Raw genomic sequence first — 26,237 nt, forward strand, 5'->3', positions numbered from 1 at the left:
AGTGCCACATGACTAGCCTATGGGTCTCTTCTTTTGTTGCAATTATGCAACTACCCTTGCAATTATGCAATTAATCCAGGAGAATGCTACATTCCAGCCCCAGCCCCTTGATTTCCCACCCTTATTATTGCTGTATCTACTCCTAACTTCTATCCTTGCCTCTTATGAGGTTCTTTTTTTTTTCTACATCTCTTTTTTTCCCTAGACAAATACAAAAGTTATCTTTCAAAACTTATGTCTGAACATGTTAACCCCAGTAGTTTCCCAGTTTAGAATAAAATCCAAAGTTCTTGCTTAGAGAGTCCTCCATGATCTAGCCTTACTGCTATTGCTCCCTCTCAATGACTTTCCTCTGCTGCCTGGCTTCCTCACTGTTACTTGGTTTCCTCAAGAGTAGAACATTGCCATGTTCAGTAATTGGATGCTGAGGCAGGTAAATCTGAAGCTAACCTCAGCAACATAGTGAGGCCCTGCCTCAAAATAAAAAATAAAACAGGCAGGGAATGTAGCTCAGTGGCAGAATAATCCTCGTTCAATCCTCAGTACTGAAAAAACAAAGTAGAATATTGTCCTACATTTCACTTCCCTGTGGCTTTGTTACCCTGCTCAGGTCCAGTACTACTGGATGACCAGATTCCTACCCCAGTCTAATCTTGCTTATCTTTAAGGACAGAATATCTGAAGGCCAGAAGTTCCTCTTCAGATGGGCTAGCTGAAACTGGTTGGATCTAAGGCCACTACCATGTGACCTCCAGACAACCTATAACTTATTTATAATATAATCAAATACATGAATATTTCTTCCTCTTGTTTCTTTTACCCTAAATCTATAATCTTCTGACCCCAAGTGGGGAGAGTTGATTGGGAATTCATCTCCCACTTCTATTGCTAAGAATAAAAGTGCCCTTCACTACTTAATTGATGCTTGGTCTTATTATTGGTTTCACAATTCCAATAGGGAAAAAGGATATAATACACCACCTTTCCCTACTTGGCTTTTGTTCTTAGCCCTTAATTCCATCAGTGGCAGAGAAATCTAGTTCCCTAAATCTCCATTTGCCAGTCCAGTTCTTGCCAATGAGATATGATTGAAAGGGACATCTATACCTCCAAACAAAAGCATTTTAGAGCCTAACACAACCCTCCAGCTCCCACTTCCCCTGCAACAACAATCTAGAAGACCATGAGAGCAATGGAGAAACTATACAATAGAAACAGCCTGAATTGCTGAGTCACTTTATTGGGCAGCTGCCCTGGGAAATTGGCTGGGTCAGTGGATTTTGCATGGATTAAAAAATGAACTTTGTTGTGTTAAACCACTGAGCCTTGGGGGTTAATTTGTTACCACAGGATAATTAAATATCTGTTATACACTGAATTATGCCAATGCCCCACAATTCATATGTTGAAGTTCTTACCCCCAGTATCTCATAATGTCACTCTATTTGAAATAGAGATGGTCTTAAAAGAGTTGATCAGGATGGACCCTAATTCAACATGACTGGTATCCTTGTAAGAAGAAATTAATATACAGACACACAAAGAGAAAAGACTATATGAAGACAGGGAGAAAATAGCCATTTGTAAGCCAAGGAGAGATGATTCTGAAGGAATCAACAGTTTTTACCCAATCATGTTAAATTGCTAATCCCCAACAAATTTCTGTTGTTTAAATCAAGAATCTGTTGGCCCTTTATTATGGTAGCACTAGCAAATGAATGCAGGATACACTATCTAAATTATTTATTTTGCTTCTTTCTTCTAGAATGTAGATGCATAATAAAAGCAAAAATGTTTAGTTTAATATTGTGTCCATGGCACTTAGAATAGGGCATGACACCAAACAAAAGCTAAATTAATATGTATCAAATGACTAAACACTGGAATGAAGTTTTTCAAAGACAATATTTCTAGAGCAATATTCATTTTTTCTAACTTTCCTTAATATTCTTAAGACTCCTTTGAGTTAATCTTGACTTTTCATTTATAATATTGCTCATTTGCTTTTCTTTCATTTGCGGGGTTAGGATCTTGGGGTTTTAACCCAAGAGCAATTTACCATGGAGCTACATCCCAGCCCTCCCCATTTTTTTTTTTTTTGAAACAATGTCTCACTAAGTGGATTAGGGCCTCACTAAATTGTTGAGGTTGGTCTTGAACTTGTAATCCTCCTGAGCTACTAGGATTACAGGTAATGCATCACTGTTTCTGGCTTTTTTTTTTTCTTAGAGCAATGATGATGTGAATTTGGTTGAAATATTTCAGGACAATTTCACTTTTATTCAATTTCCAGTAATCAATTTTTCCTCTTAATTTTTATTTTCTCCTTTCCATTGGTTTTCTGACTTCTTTTCCTAAGTTTTAGATTAGTTATAGTTCACGGTTTTTCTTTTCCTAGGCAACAGACATTTCTGCTTTAAACTCTTTTTTAAGTAAAGAATATAGTAATTACAGCTTTGACTATGTTGTATAAATTTTAATTAATACTACATAAATACTGCATAAAATAATATGTGCTAATTTTTTAAATTTTTTAGTTATAGATGGACAAAAATAGTTCAAATTTTCTATATATCTCACAACCAGTTTCTCTGATTCACATCTTACATTAGTATGTGAATTAACCAAAAGTATACATTAAACTAAAGTCCACACTTTACTCACATTTCCTCAGGTCCCTTTTCTGTGCCAGGGCCCCATCCAAGGTACTATGTCACATTCGTCAGCATATCTGCTTAGGCTTCTCTTAGTTGTTAGTTTCTTAGGTTTCCCTTGTTTTTGGTGGCCTTGATAATGTTCAGGAGTATTAGTCGGATATTTATAGACTGTTCCTCAGTTGGGAATTATTTTCCCCATAGTTCCACTGGACTGACTGGGGTGATGGGTTTTGAGAGGAAGATTAAAGGTAAAGTACCATTCTCATTACATGTCAAGGATACACACCAGAAATCTGAGTTATGACTATGAATGACCTCAACCACATGGTTGAGGTGCCTATCAGGCAAACACTTTTACCACTTACTTAAACTACCAGACCAGGACCAAATTTAAATACTGTAGATGTGATTTAAAAAAAACCCAGGGCTAGGGCTGTAGCTGAGTGGTTAAGCAACTGCCTGGCCCATATGGGACATTGGGTTTAATTCTCAGCACCACATAAAAATAAATAAAGATACTGTGTTCATCTACAACTAAAAATATTTTTAAAAAACTATTTAAATCTCAAATATTATTTTCTTTCTCTATTCTATATATAAGGAAAAAACGTGAGTTCTCTCTTTCTCTTATCTTTTTTCCCCTTTGAGATAGGATTTCACTATATTTCCCATGCTGGCCTCAAACTCCTGGGCTCCAGCAATTATTCTGCCCCAGTCGCTCAAGAAACTAGGACTCTAGGAGTGTACCACCATGCTTGGCTCCCATTTTCCTCTTGAGGAGTCGGAATATGAGTTCGGGGGTTGATTTAGTATCCTGCATTCTCTACATGAGAATTTCTTCTTTTCCATTTTCCTTGTACCCTAACAAATCTTACAATTCTCACCTCTTTTGAAATCTAATCATCTATAACAGATACTGTGGCTCATCAGTCCAGAAACTGCTATAAAGGAAAAGCTGAAACCTTAATCTATCAAATGTCCTTGTTATCAAGGTTCTGGGCCAATGAAATAAAGGCTAAAGACATGTGGCAGGGCATTTCATCCTGAAATAAAGAGGTGAAGCCTAAGAAAAACTCCTTTTGGGGAAAAAATAAATATATACACACACATACATCATATATTATATATATCTTCTAGGGTTCTTGCCCAGCACCTTCCTATTTTCTTAGCTAATTCTCACTTATTATTCTTCAAGAAATTTCAACGTAAGGAGTCCTGGACTAGGTCAGGTGCTTTTTAAAAATTTTTTTTTAATATTTATTTTTCAGTTCTCGGTGGACACAACATCTTTGTTTGTATGTGGTGCTGAGGATTGAACCCAGGCCGCACGCATGCAAGGCAAGCGCGCTACCACTTGAGCCATATCCAAGGTCAGGTATTTTTGTTGCATATTTGCACAGCTCCACAAACTTTTCCTTTATAATATTTATCAAAATGATAATTAGTGACATGGTTAAGGAAAGTCTGGGTTGCAATGTAAGCTTTACCTGCCTGGTTTACTATTATATCCCAAACACTTAATTACTGTCCCTTGCACTTGGGCGTTACTCAATAAGTATTTGAATGAACAAATTTGCAAAAGAGGATTACCTTATAAGCACAGTCACCAAGTACATAAAAATTAAGCAATATTTATATTTTTCTCCTTGGCCCCCACTCATGCTAATCAGTCCCATTCTTACTTCCTAATAATGTACAAAATCTCTAAACACTTGAGGAAAACAAACAGTATGAAAGAAAAAGATTAAGACTGACAAAAAATCTAAGAAAATGAACTAAAAAAATTAAATTAAAACCAAAAATATGTTTTAAGAAATAAGACCAGAATGAGTTATTTAAACTATGGCTCAAGCTGAAAATGCTATATAAAAATTTTGAAGTACATATTCTTTTTTTTGTTGTTGCTACTGCTAATGCTATTATTGCTGTGGTCACCAGGGACTGAACCCATGGGTGCTCTACTTCTACCACTGAGCATTACATCCACAGCCCTTTTTATTTTTTGAGACAGGGTCTTGCTAAATTGCTGAAATTGGCCTCAAACTTGTCAGCCTCTGAAGTCACTAGGATTATAGGCATGCACCACCATGCCTGGCTTAAGTACATGTTTTTAAAAATGAAAGAAAGACTGGCAAGCTTCTCTAGAGTCAGTGGACTAAAATCTAAGTGAAGGCATGCATCCAAAGTGGTAACAGAGCACTAAAATCATGACTGTACTATGTGTATATACCAAACAGGGCAGATGTGAGATTTGGTTCTGATGGCCTCCCAAGGGCCAGGGAGATCGAAGTCCAAGTTCATTGTCACCCCAGGAAGATAATTCTCCTCTCCAAGGCTGAGATCCCACTCTACCCCCAATCTATAAGATTGCAAAAAAGAAAAGATACTTTGGAGTTGGTGGGGAGAGTCTGAGGAGAGAGGGAGGGTGTGAAAGCTGTAAACAAACTGGATGACTAAAGTAAAGATACTAAGCATTGTTAAGAATATAAAGCACAGAACTCTCAAATTGTTATATATAGAAAAGAAAAATAAATTAGTAAAACCACTTTGAACTATTGGTTAAGTATTATCTAATAAACTGTACATGCACAAGGACCATCTTATGATCTAGACATTCTACTCTTATATATAGACCCAAAGGAAAAACATGTATATATTTTTCAAGAGACAGGTACAAGAATGTTCATATCAGCATTATTTGTAACAGCTCAAAGGCAGAAATAATCCAATGTTCATCAATAGTAGATGGATGAATAAATTCATATTTATACACCACCACCATAAAAATAAACTACAACCACAGCAACACAAATAAGTATCCATGCCCCTGTGTGAAATAAAATAAATAATATATATTCCATACAATTCCATACCATTTTGCAAAGAGAAAACTGAAGGGATACTATGGTTTAGGAGATAAAACCATATAGAAGTTGGGTGTGGTGGAGCATGTCTATTGACTTGAGAGGGTGAGGCAAGAGGTGCAAGTTTGAGGCCAATCTCAGCAGCTAATGAAGTCCCTGTCTCAAAATAAAAAGTTAAAAGAGAACTGGAAATATAACTCAGTGGTAAAGTGCCCATGAATTAAATCCCCAGTACCTAAACAAATAAATCCATATAGAAAAAAAAGAAGAAAATATCAATCACAAAAAGGCAAGACGGTGGTTATGTTTATAGAAGGCTGTGAAGGACATAGAACTAATTCAAAGAGCCTAGTTAGCAAGCTATTGCAATAGCTCAAGTCAAGACTATGGTAACCTGTACTGGGGTAATTGCAGTGGAGCAGGTGAATTTGAAATTACTGTAACTAAAAAAATACTATTATGGACCAAATGGTATACTATCAAAATTCATGTTAAAACCCTAACTAACTTTTACTGTGGCTGTAATTGGAAAAAGGAAATAATTAAGGTTATGTGAGGTCATGAGGGTGGGGCTCTGATCTATAGGACTGAAGTCCATAAGAAGAGACATTGGTGAGCTCAGTCCTTCCCCAAACCCCATTAAGGACAGATCATGTGAGGGCCACACAGGAAGGCAGTCATCTGAGCTGGGTCTGGTCATGCACAACTGTTAACCCAGTTACACAGGAAGCTGAGGAAGGAGGACTGAAAGCTTGAAGCCAGCCTGGGTAATTTGGTTGGACCAACTCATAAAAAGGAAGGGAGGAAGTAAGTAAAGAAAAACAGCCATCTGCAAGCCAGGAAAAGAACCCTCACCAGCAATCAGCAACCAAACCTACTAGACTTGTTCTGGAATTCCAGCATCCATAACTACGAAAAAATAAATTTGTTTGAGCCACCCAGTTTGTGGTATTTCACTGGGGCAACCTGAGCAGGCTAATACGTATTGTGGTACTAAGAAGTGGGCACTTCTGTAATAAATACCTAAAAATGAGAAAGTAGTTTTGGAACTGGGTAATGAAGTTGAAAAGTTTGGATGCGAGTGCTAGACTTGGATTCTCATGATAGGACTGTTGGTAGAAATATGGACCAACACAATTGGATGAAAGGTGAGAACTCAAAAAGAAGAGAGCTCCAGGAAAAGCCTCCATCTTACTACAGAAAACACGGAGCATGAACAGAATGCTCAAGGACATTATGGACATTAAAGGTCATTCTTGTGAGGTCTCAGACAGACCTGTTATTTTATTAATTAGAACAAAAGTAATCCCTTGGTGTAAAATGAAAGAACTTGGCTGAATTGTGTTCTGGCGTTTTGTAGAAGGTAGAAATTGTGAGCAATGAAATAGAATAATTGAGATCTCTAGGAAAAGTATTGGTTTTTCCTTATAACTTAAAATGATAAAAAATTCTTTTTTTTCTATACAGATAGATTGAAAGACTTTTAAGCAAAAAGGAGCCACAGAGCCTTTCTTTCTCTCTGCCTACTCAGTTCTACTTTACAGTATACTTTCATTTTCACTTTCAATAAATCTATGCTCTGTCTGGCCTTGTTTTGTTTTGTTTTGTTTAAAGGACAGGCTGAGGCTACAGCTCAATGGCAGAGCTCTTGCCTCATACACGTGAGGCATTGGGTTCATTCCTCAGCAGTGCACAAAAATACATAATAAAGGCATGCTGTCCATCTACAACTACCAAAAAAGATTTTTTTTAAAAAAAGGACCTATAATTTGGAAAATTCTCAGCCTATATATATTGCAATAATAAAAATAAGAAAATGTCCTGAAAGAAACACTAAATAAGGGTATGACTGATAATTTTACACCTAAGCAAAATCCAAGAATAAAAATGAGATTATACACATTACAAACATTGTCAGCTAGACCTCACTCAATGAAACAGTAATAACAGGACAGAATAAAAGGTATGGGGCTTTTGGGATTCCACAGGACAAGACAATAGAGCAATCTGGCTGTGAATCTGAGCTTTTCTCTTTAAAAAAAAGTGAGGAACATCTCAAAGGTGATGGGCAAGGCTGCACTGCCACCCAGGGTTCTAGGAACAAGAGCATGCTGCCTGAATGGTCCTGGAGGATATAGCATCAAATCACAAAGGACAATTCTTGAGACTTAAGGTTTAATGGGATTTTCTTACTAGATTTTGAACTTGTATGAGGCCTGTCATCCCTTTCCTTTGACCTATTTCTCCCCTTTGGAATGGCTCTCTATCCTATGTCTGTCCCACCATTGTATTTTGCAAATAACTTATCTGATTTCACAGATTCATAAATAGAAAGAATTTTACCTCAGGATGATCATACTTGATTTAGATTTAGATGAGACATTCAAATAAGAAGACCATGGGAACTTCTGAATGGAATGAATGCATTTGCATGAGAGAACATAAATTTTGAGAGGCCAGAAGGTTATGGACAGAATGCCAGTCACCTCCAAAATTCATATGTTGAAGCCCTAAGCCCCAGTGTGGCTTTATTTGGAATAAGTAATTTGGATTAAGTTAGGTCATAAGGGTGAGGCCCTGAATTGAGAAGACCAGTGTCCTTATTAACAGAGAATCCATCTATGAGTCAGCCTCCTTATATCAGAGAAAACATTCTGCATTTGGCTTTTTGAGATTGGCTAACTTCACTTAGCATTATCTTCTCCAATGCCATCCACTTACCTGCAAATGCCATGATTTTATTCCCTTTTATTGCTGAGTAAAATTCCATTGTGTATATATGCCACTTTTTTTATTCATTCATCCACTGAAGGGCACCTAGGTTGGCTCCACAGTTTAGTTATTGTGAATTGTGCTGCTATAAACATTTATGTGGCTGTGTCCCTGTAGTACACTGTTTTTAAGTCTTTGGGGTATAAACAGAGGAGAGGGATAGCTGGGTCAAATGGTGGTTCCATTTCCAGATTACCAAGGAATCTCCATACTGCTTTCCATATTGGCTGCACCAATTTGCAGTGCCACCAGCAATGTATGAGTGTACCTTTTCCCCCACATCCTTGCCAACACTTATAGGGCAGAGGGATGGGAGGGAAAGGGAGGGGGAAGGGGATTAGTAAGCATGGTGGAATGTGATAGACATCATCATCCAAAGTACATGTATGAAGACACGAATTGGTGTCAACATACTTTATATACAGAGATATGAAAAATTGTGCTGTATACATGTAATAAGAATTGTAATGTATTTGCAGTCATTTATTTTTTAAAAAACATTGAAAAAAAACCCCAGAGAATCTTTCTCTCTCTCTGGTTTTCCATCAGCCTCATTACTTGCATGCACATTGAGAAAAGCCCATGTGAAGACATATTAAGAAAATGGCTGGAAGAGTTCTCTTATCAGAAACCAATCCTGTTGGGCCTTGATCTGGGAAGTTCAGCCTCTAGAATTTGTAAGAAAACAAATTTCTGGGTTATTTTGTTGGGAGCCTAAGCAGGTCAACATGCTTACAAAAAGTGAGAAGCATTCATGTATAATAAAGATAAATTCTTATCATTAATAATAAAATATAACAAATTAATATCTAAAACACACTACTGGTCTTATGATGGCAATTACTAAAATGGGAAACCTAAAACTGATTATTAGAAAAGATTGAGGTCTACAATGAAATTTTTACATATAATTTTTATTCTTATATAGTTTTTCTAAAACTGTGCATATTACTTCCATCAATCCTTTAAAGTTAAAATACCATACCTTTGGGCTGAGGTTGTGGCTCAGTGGTTGAGCATTTGCCTAGCATGTGTGAAGCACCGGGTTTGAGCCTCAGCACCACATATAAATAAATGAATAAAGGTCCATCAGTATCTCAAAAGTATCTTTTAAAAAAATACCATACCTTCATTTCCTAAATTTCAGTCATCCAAGTGTTGTTTAATTTTTGTTATATGTATTCTTGTTAATTTTCAACCAACTTATTTAAAATTAAATCATTTATTTTACTTGGCTTTCAACTTTTACTGCTTACAATTATGTTTTTCTGAGACACATTAAAATATGTCTATTAAAAAATGTTTACCCAGCTGGATGTGGTGGTACACGCCTGTAATCCCAACAACTCGGGAGGCTGAGGCAGGCGCATTGCAAGTTTGAGACCAACCTGAGCAACTTAGTGAGACCCTGTCTCAAAATTAAAAATATAAAAGGTTAGGGATATTGCTCAGTGATAGAGCTCAGCTGGGTTCAATCTGAAGTATTGCAAAAAGAAATGTTTATCCATGTTAACATAAAATTATTTCCATGATTCTGGAGTACAAAAGGGGCCATGGTTTGAGAAATAATGCTAGATGCAAAATTTAATCATTTGATGTCTTAGAACCACATTAAACACATAAGAAAATAAATACCTATCTTTCATTATTTATGTATTTATTGTTGCTATTATGACCAGGTTGGTTCTGAACTTCTAGACTCAAGGGATCCCCATCCCCCTGTCTCCTGAGTAGCTAGGACTACAGGCATGTATCACTGTGTATGGCTCCTGTCTTTTTTTGTTTTTTTGTTTTGTTTTCAGTACATCCCAGTCCTTTCTAACATTTTTTGAGACAAGGTCTCACTAAGTTTCTAAGGCTGGCCTCAAACTTGCAATCCTCCTGCCTCAAGCTCCCAAGTCACTTGGATTAGAGAATATACCACTGTGCTTAGCTCCTGCCTTATTTTTTATAATTAAATACCTCCACAAGTAATACCCTTGAAAAAAACATCTGAGTATTGTAATTTCCCATGTTAGATGACTAAATTGTACTAAATATAACTTGAAAATATTTCACATCATGAAAAGTTACATATTTTAAAACATTTAATATAAAAAGTGCTTAATGTTTGTAAAAATTTTGAAAACTACTTTTGTCATATATAAATATTTTTTTAGATAAATAAAATATAAAAGTTTTTTTTGTGTGTATTAAGGATATACTAAGCTACATTCCCAGCCCTTTTTATTTTATTTTTTTATTTTATGTCAGGATCTCACTGATTTGCTGAGGTCTTGCTAAATAGCTGAGGCTGGCTTCAAACTTAAAATCTTCCTGCGTTGGCTTCCAATGACCCTGGAATTATAGGCATGTTCCATTGCTCCTGGCAAGAAAAGGTATTTATAAAAGAAAATTTTGTAAATAATCAAGTAGCCGAACTCATAGTGAAATAGAATATTTATTTGAATTTCTCTTGGTAGTAGCACTCAACAAAGAAAAAATAAACCAAGCTGTGACATTTTGTTTTAAATGTAGCCATTTTTTTGGAAAATGAAACAGTTTTTGTGTTTAATGGCAATAAGTGGGACATCTATTTTAAAACTACCATTTAAGAAGTAGTACTTTAAGAATATATACTATGATTAACATGATGTGTTTTATGGAATAGATTCATATCTGAATGCCAATGTGAATATGGAAGAAATATATATATGTGTTAAAAACCACACTGGAAAGCCAAAAGTTCTTTTTTACAAAAAGTAGTTTGAAATAAATAAGAACTTGCTAGTAAACCCCATAAACTTCCATACATGGGATTTAAAAAAAAGTCCCCACCTGCCCCCCCCAACACAAAAGAAAAAACTTGGTCAATTTGAGTAGAGACATTACACGACCACTCATTTCTGTACAACATGGAAGCCTGGTTACACAGTCAATATTAACTTCCTAAAGTGCATCTTTTGAAGACTTGTCTAGTAAAATTGCAAAATCAAACATAAAACACTTAACACAGACATGCAATAACAAAGCTAAATCATTATAATGCAAAGTTTTTAAAACTACTTTTAAAACTTTTGATTCACCAAAGAATAAAGACATCAAATAGAGTAGTGTTCTCATCCTCCAACAATATGCATTATATGCTTTTGTTACTTGGCAAATCTTTTTGGAGTCGAATAAAAATAATGCAGTCTAAACAATATTTCTTCTGTTAATATAATACGATTCCTAAGGCAGAACAGTAAGATGCAGAGGAAGAGTTAGATTTTTGGAAGTTTTGGTGCATTAACCACAGGATTTGCCTCCTGCAAGTATCTCCTCCCTGCACTCTTGTAATCATAGGTGCAGCCGTGAGTTTCTGCATAGCGATGAGATGCACAGAAGTTGTTTCCACATCTAAAGCACAAAAAGAGTTTATGTGAATAGTCACATTTCTATGAAAGGCTCATCTCTTTGGGAGAGAGAGAGATGCTTGACTTCAGGTATTCCAACAGGAGCCCTTTGGATCTCCTTAGCAATCTCAGTGCTGACATTTCCCTTCCACTTATAAGCACAGAGACCCCTCCCAAACAAAACAAGTTAATTGTCTATGAATGAAGTTTATAATAAAGAATCCACTATGGAACGAAATAGGGTGTATGCCTTTCTGGAGTAGTAAAATTTCAAAAGCTGATAAATATGTCCACCATATCTCTTATATTTAAACCTGGAAAGAAATTTCTACAAAATTTTATTTCATGAAAAAATTAGATTATATAACAGATAACTATGCCATAAAAGGATTTTTTAAAAATGTTTCTAGGGCTGGGGCATAGCTCAGTGGTACAGCACTTATATAGCTTTGTGAGGCCCTGGGTTCAATCCCTAGTACCACAAAAAAAAAAATTAAAAATAAATGCTTTGAGCAATAAGATAGGCTGTTTTCAGTTGAACCTGATATATTCTAAAAAGTAGCAATTATTTTCAATGCTTGGCCTAAACCTAAGGGCAGATAAAGATACCAATCAATGCTAATAAAAGACATAGTTGTGGGAAGAAAAAAATATATTATTAAAAAAACAGTGATCTGTTTTGAAATAAGTGAACCATATAATTGTTAAAATTCACAGTAAATTAAATTCAGTCCTTTTTTTGGCTATTTAAAATAGAATCTTAGAGAAGGGGTTCTTGTAGGTAATAGTCAAACAAAAACTAAATGTATTAACAAAGAACAAAGAAGGTCCATTCTGTCCTATTGGCTTAAATCTACCATAAAGGGTAGTGGAAGATCTGCTTTTGCTTTTTGGAAATTCATTAACTATATATTTGCTCTTTACTTCAGTCAATTAAGAATTCAACTGAAGGTTGCTACTTGAACATCAGCTTGATGTTATGAATGGCCAATTTAAATAATGTTTTATTTTGTATAATCCCCATGCTGGGTCACAACAGAGAAAGCATCTCAGCTTCTCCAGCTGGCCAACCTGCCTGCATTCGTAGCTAGTAGCCAGTCCAGTTTTCTTTCCACAAAGAAAACAATGCTTTGTTGTTTTTTTCTTTGTTTGAAGAGGGGCTTTCACAGGTGGGAGGTGATGGGTACTTTCCCCTGTTTAGAGAAAGGACATCTTGATTAATATAGGCATTAAATTCTAAATGTGAATATCACTAAGCAAAACACAAGACACATTCCTGTAATGGTCTATGTAAGATAATGGTCTATAATGGTCTATGATGTAAGACTTTAATTTGTATCATTTTCTTTTTTGCATAATAGGGATTGAATCCAGGGGTGCTCTACCACTGAGCTCTACCCATAGTCCTTTCAAAAAAATTTTTGAGACAGGGTCTTGCCAAAGTGCTAGGTTGGCCTCAAACTTGTGATCCTCCTGCCTTAGGCTCTTCAGTAGCTAGGATTATAGGCATGCGCTACTACACACAGCTTTATACAATTTTTATATTGAAAATTATTTACAGAACCTACAAGTTGCAGGAGTAGTTTCCTAAATTTTTTTTAAGATGTGATAGGATTCTACTGATACTAAGACAATATTTTTTAAGACTTCTTGTATAAACCAACACTTTGCTGATTAGATCTGAGGATAATCAGCTTACATATAGTATACCAAACATTGAAGAGATCAAGAAAAGTATCTGGTTCAAAGTTGTCCTTGATTCCCCTGAGAACAATGTCTTTGCAAAGCAATCATCCTGCCAACATTGAGGTATACCAGAGGATCATGGGGCTTTTCTTTTAGTGATAAGCTACCACAGAAAGTAAATTCTCAACAATAAGCAACTTTCATTGTTTCAAATTTCATTCTTCCAAAATTTAATAATTTTAAAGTTAAAAGAACATGTATTTTTCTCTGTTACTAAGTGCTTTAAAGTCAAAATCAGTTCACATATAAAAAGCACTCTGAAAAATTTAAATGTTATAATGATATAAAATATCACATTATAAATAGTGACTAACACAGTACACAGCTTGATTTCACAGTATTACTTTTTAAAAAAGTATAGTTTTACAAAAAAATTATAGGGGCTGGGGATTTATCTCAGTGGTAGAGCTTTTGCCTAGCATGTTCAAGGCCCAAGCACCAAAAATTTTAGTAAATTCTATACTATTGTAACTTGATTTTTTTTCTTTTTCTTCTTAAAAATAAGATAATATCTCGCCAGGTGTGGCCACATGCAATTCCAGTGATTCAGGATGTTGAAGGAGAAAGATCTTAAGTTGGAGGCCAGTAAGACTTAGTAAGTCTTAAGACTTTGACTCAAGAAAAAATAAAATAAAAACAGCTGAGGATATAGTTCAGTGGTAGAGCACCACTGGGTTCAATCCCTAGTACTAAATGATTGGTGATGATGATGATGATGATGATGATGATGGCATATTTCATGTGAATGAAATAAATTGGTTTGATTATTAACTTAAATGTCTTTAGAATTGACCAAAATCAACAAACCCTTTGGGAGAGGGTACTGGGATTGAACCCAGGGGCATCGACCACTGAGCCACATCCCTATTTTGTATTTTATTTAAAGACAGGTCTTACTGAGTTACTTAGTACTTCATTTTGCTGAGGCTGGGTTGAACTTGCGATCCTCCTGCCTTAGCCTCCCGAGCCACTGGGATTACAGGTGTGCGCCCCTGTGCTCGACCCAATTTTCTTTTTGTATTTATATTTTTAAGAGGTAAAAAGTACCCCATATCACCTTTGTGAAATGTTCCTGGTAATTCTAAGTGCACTGAGGAAAAAAGCTCTTATTGAGTTGGTGCCTAGGAGCCATTAGGAGTCATTCAGTTACTTCTTTCAAGTTTTTTCCAGTTTTGTGCAAGAACTGGGAGTATATTTTACAGACTGATAGTAAAGCAGACTCAATTTTGCTGGGCTTGTATATTGAGCACCCAATCTGGATTGTGGCAAAAGATATAGCATCAATTAACTGTAAATCTGAATTTTTAATCTTTAAAGAGTTTTCATAGTCTTTCATCTGCCTAATAAATATTAAGCTCAGGCCTCTCATACTTTTTCATAGTAGTTGATTAGAACCTCATAGGTACCAGAACCATTGACACTCTCCCATTTTTCTTTTCATTCCTCTGCTTATTCTTACTATTTTTATTGGCCTTTGATAAGTGCCATCAAGCATTTGTGAGTCCCTATTATTTTTAACAAGTATGGACAGTGGCTTTGAGCTTATCTGATGAATTGGGATGTATCTCAGTGGTAAGACGGTATACTTAGCACTCATAAGAAGACCAATGAAGAAACTTAGTAAGTCAATAAAGTAAAACTTACACCAAAAATTAGACTCCAGATAACTCAGAATGATACAATTATTATTTAGGTGGGTTCAATTCTCAGCACCAAAATAAATAAATAGATAGATAAATAAGAACTTGCACAGGACCCACAGGGACAGCATCTATACAAGATACCTAACAGAAGCACATTTATTTTCAACCACCTTTGAAGCTCAGGCTTAGGATATTCTTTCTAAAAAAATGGTGGGTCAAAGAAAACTACTGATGATAAATTAGTTCAGTGCAGTCCCATTTTCATTTTTCTTTCTGTAGGAGATTCTTGAACTCAATATTTTCCAAATTTTTTCATTCAAGAACTATTGTGAATGTGCAGACATAAAGAACATATTAGTGGGCTGGGGTTGTGGCTCAGTGTTAGAGCGCTCACCTAGCATGCACAAGGCACTGGGTTCCATCCTCAGCACTACATAAAGTAAAATAAGACATTGTATCCACCTAAAACTTAAGAATAGATATTTTTTAAAAAAGAACATATTAGTGACAGAATTAGGTGGCATAAAAACATCTGCCATCTCCTATGAAAACTGTTTCTATATGTTCTTCTACCCAAAGACAACTATTTATTAGTCATCTACTCCATCTCTAATTTTCCTAATATTCCTTTGACTGGCACTGAAAGCCTTACATGTCCAATATGATGGTTTATAACTTTCCAGAGCCATTTCCTACTATTTACCATGTCATACCAACCCTGAATGATGTACTGGGTCTGTTCACCTCCAGAGTCTTTTTCCAAAATTCTCTACATCACATGCCAACCTATTAAAATTCTACTTATCCTGAAAGACATCATCAATCATAAACTCTTCTCTGAAGCTTCCTCACAAATGTGTATAACATGCATAAAGAAAAATTTCATAAAACAATGTTGATGTATAGAATAAAACTAAGGTTAAAAAAGATGGAGGCTTGGGGTAAAACTCAGTGGTAGAGCATTTGTCTAGCATGGTGGCTTTAATCCCAAGCACTGCCAAAGTAATTTTTTAAGAAGACAAAAATAATAGCAAATCAAAATAAAAATCTGTTGTGATTTTTTTTTTGTGGCACTAGAGACCAAACCCAGGGCCTTGTACATGCAAAGCAAGCACTCTACCAACTGAGCTATATCCCCAGCCCTCAAAATAAAAATCTATAATAACATAATAGCCAAGAATTAAAAAGAAAGAAATGTAGCTCAGTAGTAAAGCACTTGCTTAGCAAGCATAAGGCTCTGGATTCGATGTCTAGTGCCACATTAGAAAATAAGAAGAAAGAAAAAAATATTTCAAATACAAAGACCAAGTAAGGTAATTCTACAGAGCACCCGCTGATTTTGAAATTATGGAGATCTTTGGTGACCTCAGGATTGGCAATTTCAGAAGATCAGCAAGAAGAGAAAAAAGCACTGAAACCTACATTAAGACTGATGGAGTAGATGAAAGAAATGCAAATTATTAAAAGGTTTTACTGTGAATTAGGACAACACAGTATGTCAAGGAAAAACTATAACATTAAAAGTGGATATATCACAGGACTGAATCCAGGGCCTCCTAGCATGTAGGAGGCCCTGGATTCAATCCTCAGCACCACATATAAATAAACAAAATAAAGGAATTATGTTCATCTACAACTAAAAAAATTTTTTTAAAAGTGGATATATTACAGTAATCAAAACATTGTGGCACTGGCATATACATACATAGACCAATAGAAGAGAATAAAGACCTAAGAAATTAACCCTCATCTATGAGGTCAAATAACTTTCAACAAAGGTGCAAAGATCTGGCAAGATGTGGCACCTTTATTAAGGGAAGAGTAGTCTTTTCAATAAATGGTACTAGAAAACTAGATGCCTGCATTATAACAAAATAAAGCTGGGCTATCATCTAATATCATATTCAAAAATCAACTTAAAATGGATCAAAGATCTAAATGTATGGCCTACAACTATAAAACATCTAGAAGAAAACAACATGAGAAAACATTTCATGATATTGGATTTCTAGAACATGACACCAAAGACACGAGTGACAAAGGAGAAAATACACAAACTGGATTTCATGAAAATTAAAAACTTGTGCAACAAAAGACACTTTTTAAGAGAGTAAAAAGTTTAGGCATAGCAACACTTACCTATAATCCTAGCAATTTAGGAGGCTGAAGCAAGAGGATTGCCAAGTTTAAGACCAGCCTCAGAAACTTAGTGAAACCTTAAGCAACTTGGCAAGACCCTGTCTCAAAATGCAAATATAAAATAAAAGGGTTGGGGATAAAACTCAGTGATAAAGTGCTCCTGGGTTCAATCTCCAGTGCCAGAAAAACAAAAGTAGAGAAAAAAAAAGTGAGAAAAGTTTGCAAATAATTTCATGATAAAGGCTTAATTTCTAGAATACATAAATGACTTGCAAAATCCAATAATACAAAACAACCAGGCGGATTAAAAAATGAATAAAGGACAGGAATAGATATTTCTCTAAAGACATAATTATGGCAAGAAACACCTGAAATTTAGCCAACGAGGCAATCAACATCACTAATTAGAGAATTGATGATATCACTAATCATTACAGAAATGTAAATCAAGCTAGGTATCCTGGCACATGCCTATAATCCCAGCAATTTGGGAGGCCAAGGCAAGGGGATCACAAGTTAAGACCAGTCTCAGCAACTTAGTGAGGCCCTAAGACACTTAGGAAGATCTCATCTCAAAATTTTTAAAAATTATAAATGAATAAAAAATAAAGAAATGCAAATCAAAACCACATTACATATCACCTTACACTCATTAAAATGGCTGTTTGGAAAACAAAAACAGAAAACAAGTACAAACAAGGAGAACTGGAATCCTGTGCACTATTAGTGGGAAAATAATATGGTGGTTCCTCAAAAAACTAAAAATAAATCAGGTGTGGTAGCACACACCTGTAATCCCAGTAACTCAAGAAGTTGAGACAGTAAAACTGCAAATTCAGGGCCAGCCCCAGCAATTTAGCAAGGCCCTGTGTTAAAGGGCTGGTAATTTAGCTCAGAGGTACTATGCCCTCGGTTCAATCCCCAGTACAAAAAGAAAAAAGAGAAAAATAAAGTACCATATGATCCAGCAGTTTCATTTCTGATATACACCCCAAGGAATTTAAAGTAGTATCTCAAGTTCACAGCACTATTACTCACTCTAGCTAAAATGTGGAATCAACACAGGTGTATTACTGACTGATGAATAGATAAGCAAACTGTGCTACATAAAACAATGGAATATATGCCTTAAAAAGGAAGAAAATGTTGACATGTGCTACAACACAGATAAACCTTGAAGACATTATGATAAGTGAAATAAGCCAGTCACAAAAAGACAAATACTATATACACTTATATGGTACTTAAGAGTAGTCAAAAAACATCCAGACAGGAAAAAGAATGATGGTTGCTGAGGGAAGCAGGGAGGGAGAAAATAAGGACTTGGTGGTTCTTTTTTGTTTTTGTTTTGTTTTTGAGATAGGGTTTTCCTATATTGTGCCTATGCAAAGTTTCAGTTTTGTAAGATGAAAAGAGTTCTGGAGATAGATGGAGGTTATGGTTGCCCAATAATGGGAATATATTTAATGCAAAGAAACTGTATACTTAAAATTATTAAAAAAGTAAAAACTCACATGATAACTATAATATATAAAGTATAAAGGTGGCACATCTTGGATAATGAGTTTCAAAACTCTGGTCTGGGTATTAAAACAAAAGAAGATAGGAATAGCTTCCCTATCCTTGAAAATACTGACTGATTAGTGCAACTTTAAGGTGACAGCACTTACTGGTAGGAGGAAATACTAATGTTATAGTCACTCCTGCTACTATGTTTTAGACAGGGCTAGTCCTAGAGATTGCTCCTTTCTTTTTCTTTTTTAGTACTAGAGATTGAACCCAGGAGCACTTCACCACTAAGCTACATCCCAAAGTCCTTTTTTTAAAACTTTATATTTTCAGACAGTGTCTTGCTAAATTGCTGAGGCTGGCCTCAAACTTGTGAACCTCCTGCCTCAGCCTCCCAAGTCACTGGCATTACAGGCATATATGCCACTGAGCCCACCTATTTTTTTTCTTTTATCCAGAAATAACTATCAGTCCATCAAAAAGAGAGTCTTACCCTTGATACTGAAGCAATGATGTTAAAAACATCTTTCTAGAGTAATTCCTCAAAGCCCATTCAGTATCCCATCAGGACTCAAGAGTGGCCAGCCACTAGGGGATGGGAACTATATGTTAATTCTTCAATAATCTTGTTTTTTCATATAGACCATATCTTTTCCCAGACAAAGGATGTCAATTTCAAATTCTGTTTTATTCTTCACTATGGTCAGTTCACATAATGAATTTCTGAACTGGAATAAAGTTTAGGGAGAGAGTTTACTCTGTATATACCATAGAAAATGTTCTTCCCATTTCTCTTTGAAAATTCAACACTATACATAGTAATGTGATTATTAGCTTTATATTATTTTCAAAATAATCTATAGCTTACCTACTCTTTTCCCTGCTGCTGCATTATTTCCATTCATTCCAATACCACGGGCAGACTACAATTAAAACACAAAAACACCTACAGAGGTGAGTCAATGGAGAATAGAAGAGATCACCAAACATGAAATACTTGCATTTTATTACTAAGATGCTATTGGGCTTCCATTGAAAATTATATAATCTATCTTTGTTTAATTAACAAATTAATTCCAAAACTGCTTGTCACTTTTAGTAATATGATGCTTATTATTATTTAGATTTGATGGCTCAGATAAGAGTTCCTACTTTGAGAAAAATATTAGTAAAAACATTCAGTATTTAGCAATATATAATAAACTGTTTATATGAACTTATTTTCAAATTACACTTCTCAATCTGGGTCTAATATTATTTGAAATTTTATCATAAAAATATTTTTTAAAATTTTTAAAGATTTTTTATAAACTAGGCAAATATTTTCAGAGAAACTTATGAAAAAAGTTCAACCTTAGACCCCTATTTTCTGTAAACAAAAATCAAACTTTAAATATGATGAATAACTTACAAAGATAACTACCAGATTATGTTGAAATGAAAACACTTACTAGAAAAAAATCTGTAGGTTCTGACTGGGGAGAACTTTTCCTAAGGCTTTCTTCCTGAAAATGCTGAAGGTTTGTAGACAGACCAATTCCAGAGGGCCGGAGCCTGCCTGCCCCACGTGTGCTCTGTAAACTGTCTTTGCTTGCGCTCTGCGCCAGTGAAGCAAAAAAACCGACATTATTTACACAACCAACGGGCTCTTTGGAAGCTTTGTTGGCTATTTCTGTAATGTCCTGAGCCTCAACTTTGGAAATAATATCAGATCTTTTCCCAGGCGAATCAACTTTAATACCACGAAAGCGAGTAGTCCTAGAGAAGGCAGAATCTGCCATGGTTCGAACATCCAATGACCTGAGCGTGTTTTGTGAAGCAGAAGGGAGGTTCCCAGACTCCAAACATTTGGACTGTCTCTGTGGTTTCACCAGAGAATTACGCAGTGGCGTTGGAGCAGAACAGCGAAGTGGTGACAAGAGTCCATTCTTGTGAGGACTTAATTCGCGGTGGTTGAGAACTGCAGTGTCTACTGACTCACCACTCAACACTCGTGTATCGTGTTTCAGATGCTGCTCTGTGACTCTCAACCCTTTGTCATCATTAGTGAGTAAGAGCTCTGTGTTTGCCTTTCGAATGCCTTCTAAGCTACTGTTCTGTTCAGTAGCATTTCCTTCTGAATCCGAGGCAAATGGACCCACTTTAAGTAGAAGTGATTCTTCAGGTACACTCCTTTCTGAAGTTGGAAATAAGACACTATCACCTTTGTTATTAGAGGGTAAGTTCCCTGAAATGTGTTTTGTCCGCCTGGGCAGGGATGATCCAAGAACAGAACCAGCAAGCTCTCCATCACTTTCCAACTCCATATGGGGTACCTGAGGTATCAGTCTGCTGTTACTGCTAGAATGAGACAGAGTGTTACTCTCCCAGTTATTCTCCTCCTTAAGTGCTTCACCAGTGAGAGACGAAATAGGTCTATCTGCAGGGGGCTGAGTTGCCAAAGTTGCAGCTGCCTTCCTGGATGGTTCTGGTAGATATTCATTTCCAGGAGAAGATAAACAAGATTGCCCAATGTGTGGCAGGACTCTTAACAACCTGTGGCGTGCTGCTGCTGTGGAACTGCTAGAAGGTCGAGGAACTATAGGTGGATGAGGTTTTACTTTGACAACTTTCTTAGGCTATAAGAAAAGAGTGAATATATAATTCCTTTACACAGATGAGCTGACTCTGGTAGCTGCTTTTATCCTAGACTCATTCTCTGGATAGTATGCAACTCTACATCCACCAAACATACTCTTTAAAACTGAAGGTTATGAGCTGGGCACAGTGGTGCTTGCCTCTACTCCCAGCAACTTGGGAGGCTGAGGCAGAAAGATCATAAGTTAAAGGCCAGCCTTAGCAACTTAGCAAGACCTTGACTCAAAATAAAAAGGAATGAGGATGTACTTCGGTGGTAGAGCATCCATGGGCTCAATTGCTAGTACCAGAAAAAGAAATAAATACATAAATAAAATTTTTAAAATGAAGATTATGATTCTAAGCTGTAGAGATTAATAGCAGTTGCCTAAATCTGAGTATCTTCATGCATTCTCTAAAATAAAATAAAGCAAAACAACAAAAAATTCACAACCAAACAGATGAATAATATAATCAAATAAAATCATCCATATCCCACCTTTCAGCAAACTGGGAGAGATTCAAGTAATATGAAGCTCAAAGAAGCAGTAATTAGGAAAAAACCTAAACCTAAAAGACTTATCTGCAAAACCTATGCCAGTGGTAGAGAGTCAAGAAAGTGTAGCTTCAAAAACTGAACCCACAAAAAAGAAAATATACTTGTTATAAAAATACTGAAAAAGGTCTAAGATCTAAATCTGGGATATCAAACATGATATATATTATGCTTTGTATCTTTAATGTCCCTGAAGAGACATTAGACAATGCAGGAATGTTTAGAGGTGAAATTAATAGACTATGAGAGCTGTACCCTCATCAGTGGATTAATCCATTTGAAGGATTAATAATATGCATGAACTGCTGGGTGTGGAAGCACATGCCTGTAGTCCCAGTGACTCAGGAGGCTGAGACAGGAAGATCACAAGTTCAAAGTCAGCCTCAGTAAAAAAGCGAGGCACTAAGCAACTCAGTGAGACCCTGTCTCTGAATAAAATACAAAATAGGGATGGGGGTGTGGCTCAGTAGTCAAGTACCCCTGAGTTCAATCCCTGGTACCCTAATAATGATAATAATAACAATAATAATAATAATAATAATAATAATAATAATAATAATAAGTATGAACAACTGGGTGGTTAGGCAAGTAGGGTATAGCTGGAGGAGTTATATCACTAGGGGTGTGGTCTTGGCATATATCTGTCCCTGAACCCTTTCCCACACCCTCTGTTTCCCAGTATCCAGAAGCTGAGCAATTTTCCTCCATCATGCCCTTCTGTCATGATGTTCTACCTCACCTTGGGCCCATAGTGATGGAGTGGGCCCACTCATGCATTGAACCTCTGAAACTATAAGCCTAAACTAAACATTTCCTCTTGTAAGTTGTTCTTATCAGGTATTTTAGACACGGAGACAAAAAGCTGATTAACAGAGTCTACAAGGAAATCAAAAGGAAGCAACCTGAAATAATTTAGTACCCAAGGAAGTAGTATTATTCATGGGAGGAAGGAATAAAGAAGAGTAAATCATAAGGGCAAGGTACCTTTCAAGAATAAATGTAAAGAAGGAAGCAAAAAGAGGAAAGCAAAGATCATAGAGAAACAAAAGTAAATCACAAATTATAATGCACAAATTTTTAAAAAGTAAATGAATTCAAGGGACACTGGCAGAGAAAGTGAATTGGGGGAGGGAGAAGGGGTGGAAAAGAGAAATCACTGGGAAATGAATTGGACCAAAGTATGTTATACACATGTATCCATATGTCACAACGAACCCCACGATCATATATAACTATAATGCACTAATAAAAACATTAAAAAGTGAATCACAAAAATCAGAACACACACTAAGCATTCCCTCAAACAAAAGAGTGTCACTGATTAAAACAACTAAAAAATTATACAGTTGTGTGGCACACGCCTGTAATCTCAGCAACTTAGGAGGCTGAGGTAAGAGGATAAAAAATTAGAGGATAGCCTCAGCAATTTAGTGAGACCTTATCTCAAAATTTAAAAAATAAAAAAGGACCAGTGATGTAGCTCAGGGGTGGAGTGTCTCTGGGATTGAACCCAATCCCATTAAAAAAAAGGAAAGAAAACAAAAAAAAACTTGAATACAAAACTCTCACTTTTGTATATTAACCACAAATATTAATAATTACCAAATAAATAAAATTATGGGAAAAATCAGAAAAGAAAAAGAAAAGGGCACACCAAATCCATAAAAACTATAAAAATAAAACAGAAAAAAGTGAGAATTAGAATATTTCAACTACTTAAAATTCTCTCCCAACACAATGAAGTGAAAGACCACTGCATCACAACACTCCAAACTGAATCAGATAAGATTAAGTTAGTATCCGCATGTATTTTTTAAAAAATTATATCAAGTGGCACATACCTATAATCTCACTTTACTTGGGAGGCTAAGGCAGAAGGATTACAAGTTTGAGATCAGCCTTGGCAATTTAGGGAGACTCTGTCTCAAAATAAAAAATAAAAGGTTCATCTCTAGTACTATGGGGAAAAAAAGTCATACCAAACAGTAAATCCCAAAACTGAAGACACAATGAACAACACAGTGATATAAATATCAGGCCTAGAAATAATCTCCAGAAAATGAAATCATGTTAAAATGAAGAGTAAATTATCAGTTACACAAGGAGACTAGATTCTACTGAATATTTAATAAAGAATATTGGGAAGGGGTCAGGTTTGTGGCTCAGTGGCAGAGTGCTTACCTAGCATGTGTGAAGCACTGGGTTCAAGCCTCAGTACCACATAACAATAAATAGATAAAATAAAGGTCGGAACCCATCTACAACTTAAAAAAATAGGAAAAAAAAGAATAGTGGAAAAAGGTATGAAAACGGGCAAGAAAATTAAAATAAGAATTTAAAATGATGAGAAAAAGTAGTTGAATAGAAGACAAAGACATACCAATATGTGTATAAAGGAAGCCCCTAGAACACATTTAAAAACTAATATATACATTATAAGAAATTGTCCTGAAATAAGACTCCAATCATTATGTTAAAAAAGACTTTATTTTGTTTAAACAAATAAAATAAAGGTATTGTGTCCATCTACAACTAAAAAAATATTTTAAAAACTACTCAATGTACTGTGAAAATTGACCCAGAACAGTAAATTCTAAGACCTATCCTAAATTAAGTCATTTACAAAGAAAATAAGTGGGATTGTCAACTAGATTTCTCAATGGCAATATAGGAAGTAAGACAAAAATGGAGCAAAATTTTACAGAAACGCCTGGGAAATCAAATCACATTTTACACTCAGTTAAAGGGTAAAGAAAAGGTTCCGAACATGCAAAAACTCAGTAATTTCTGTTCTTATAAACCTTTTTGAAGAAGTTACTAACCAAAAAGTATAGAGAAACTTTAGTAAAAAAAGATTGATAGTATGCATGGTATATATGTCATTGAAACGAAATATCAGTGGGCATAAGGAATGCACATTTGGAGAAAAAAGAAGTTCACTGTCACTTAATATACTGATGGTCATTAATAAGTAGGAGTTAAAAGATATTGATGGTATATAGTCCTGATATTAGGCAAGGAAAGTTTAAGGGTAAAGATGCTAAAGATATGACATATATAAAATATTTTATAACATTTTAGGATTTGCAATACAATGAAAATATGCTACTAGTATTTATGTACCAAGTCACACAGCATCTATCTCCTTAAAACAAAAAACTATGGGAGATGAAAAGAGATATGCACAAAAAGTTTCTAATTATAGACTTTCATGTATCATTATTTTCATTCCAAAAGATTAAGTGGACAAGTTAAAAAAAAAAGAAAACAGCAGATCTAAACAACCTATTATTAAGGTTGATTTTATAGATATAAATACCAAATTTTTACACTTAAGTTAGAAAATACCTTTGAAATACACATAGAATATATAGGAAAAGTGATATTGAATCTCAATGAATAAAATTCTATTGAGTAGAAATGTTAAAAACATTGTCCAATTTCCATGAAATAAAACTAGCAATCCATTAAATTATTTTTGTACTGACAAAAATTATACACTAACAAAAATCATAAATTTACTTCAAAAACAATTAAAGTACTGCAAATTAACATTGTATTACTATTATTAGTATTACTAGTATTTTGTAGTAATTAAAATCCTACAAGTTGACACGTTCCCACTGATGTGTTAACTGAGAAAAATATATCATCTTTGAAATATTTCTAGCAAAAATGTTTTAACCTGCATGCTAAAACTATCAGACAAATCCATATTGAGGGATATTCTGTAAAATAATGGGCCTACACTCTTAAAATACCTGACATGGATGTCCAAATAAAATTTAAAAAATAATTGTTTAACCAAATTGTCTAAGCAAACATTACATCTAAATGCAATGCAGATTTATTTTATTTTTATTTTTTTGAGATAACAGTCATGCTGTTGCCCATACTAGCACTGCACTCCTAGACTGAAGCAATCTACCTGCCTTGGCCTCCCTAGTAGCTGGAACTAGAGACATGTGCCAGAGTACGTGGCTATGTGATTCTTGATTGAAAACAAAACAAAACAAAATGCTATCAAAGCATATTATTGAGATGTGGAAAATGTGAATACAGATGACATAATATGCATCAGTGACACATTTTATGAGCATGTTAATTGCATGGAAAGAGAGGGAGAAAGCCCTTATTCTTAGGAGATACATGGTAAATGAAATATTTAGAAAGTGTCATAATATCTACAATTAATTCCCAAACAAATTAGAGGAAAAAATTAGGGAGAAAAAGCAAATGTGAGAAGGCATTAATTAGTGAATCCAGGTAAAGTGTGTGTGTGTGTGTGTGTGTGTGTGTGTGTGTGTGTGTGTGTGTTCCAATGCTGCAGATGGAACCCAGGGCCTTGTATATGCCAGGCA

General features: G+C 35.3%; 1 protein-coding gene across 21 annotated transcripts in view; it reads right to left on the bottom strand.

Annotated features, from left to right (window-relative positions):
• Positions 1–10,714: 10,714 nt before the first annotated feature.
• Zfand4 (zinc finger AN1-type containing 4) overlaps positions 10,715–26,237 on the bottom strand; it is an 89,388-nt gene continuing 73,865 nt past the window's right edge. For 14 of the 21 annotated variants that reach the window (XM_021735747.3, XM_021735750.3, XM_078042338.1 and 11 more), the window contains 4 exons: positions 20,156–21,322; positions 19,573–19,627; positions 12,743–12,860; positions 10,715–11,671 (listed from right to left, as the gene is read on the bottom strand). In XM_021735747.3, coding sequence (XP_021591422.2) covers positions 11,536–11,671; positions 12,743–12,860; positions 19,573–19,627; positions 20,156–21,322 — 1,476 coding nt within the window. In that variant the 3' untranslated portion in view covers positions 10,715–11,535. Of the gene's footprint in view, positions 11,672–12,742; positions 12,861–19,196; positions 19,293–19,572; positions 19,651–20,155; positions 21,323–26,237 lie in introns of those variants that run through there. The other 7 variants (XR_002485545.3, XR_002485544.3, XM_021735751.3 and 4 more) reach the window with 7 other exon arrangements.

Source organism: Ictidomys tridecemlineatus, chromosome 1, assembly GCF_052094955.1.
Source record: "Ictidomys tridecemlineatus isolate mIctTri1 chromosome 1, mIctTri1.hap1, whole genome shotgun sequence".
Lineage (NCBI taxonomy): Eukaryota > Metazoa > Chordata > Mammalia > Rodentia > Sciuridae > Ictidomys > Ictidomys tridecemlineatus.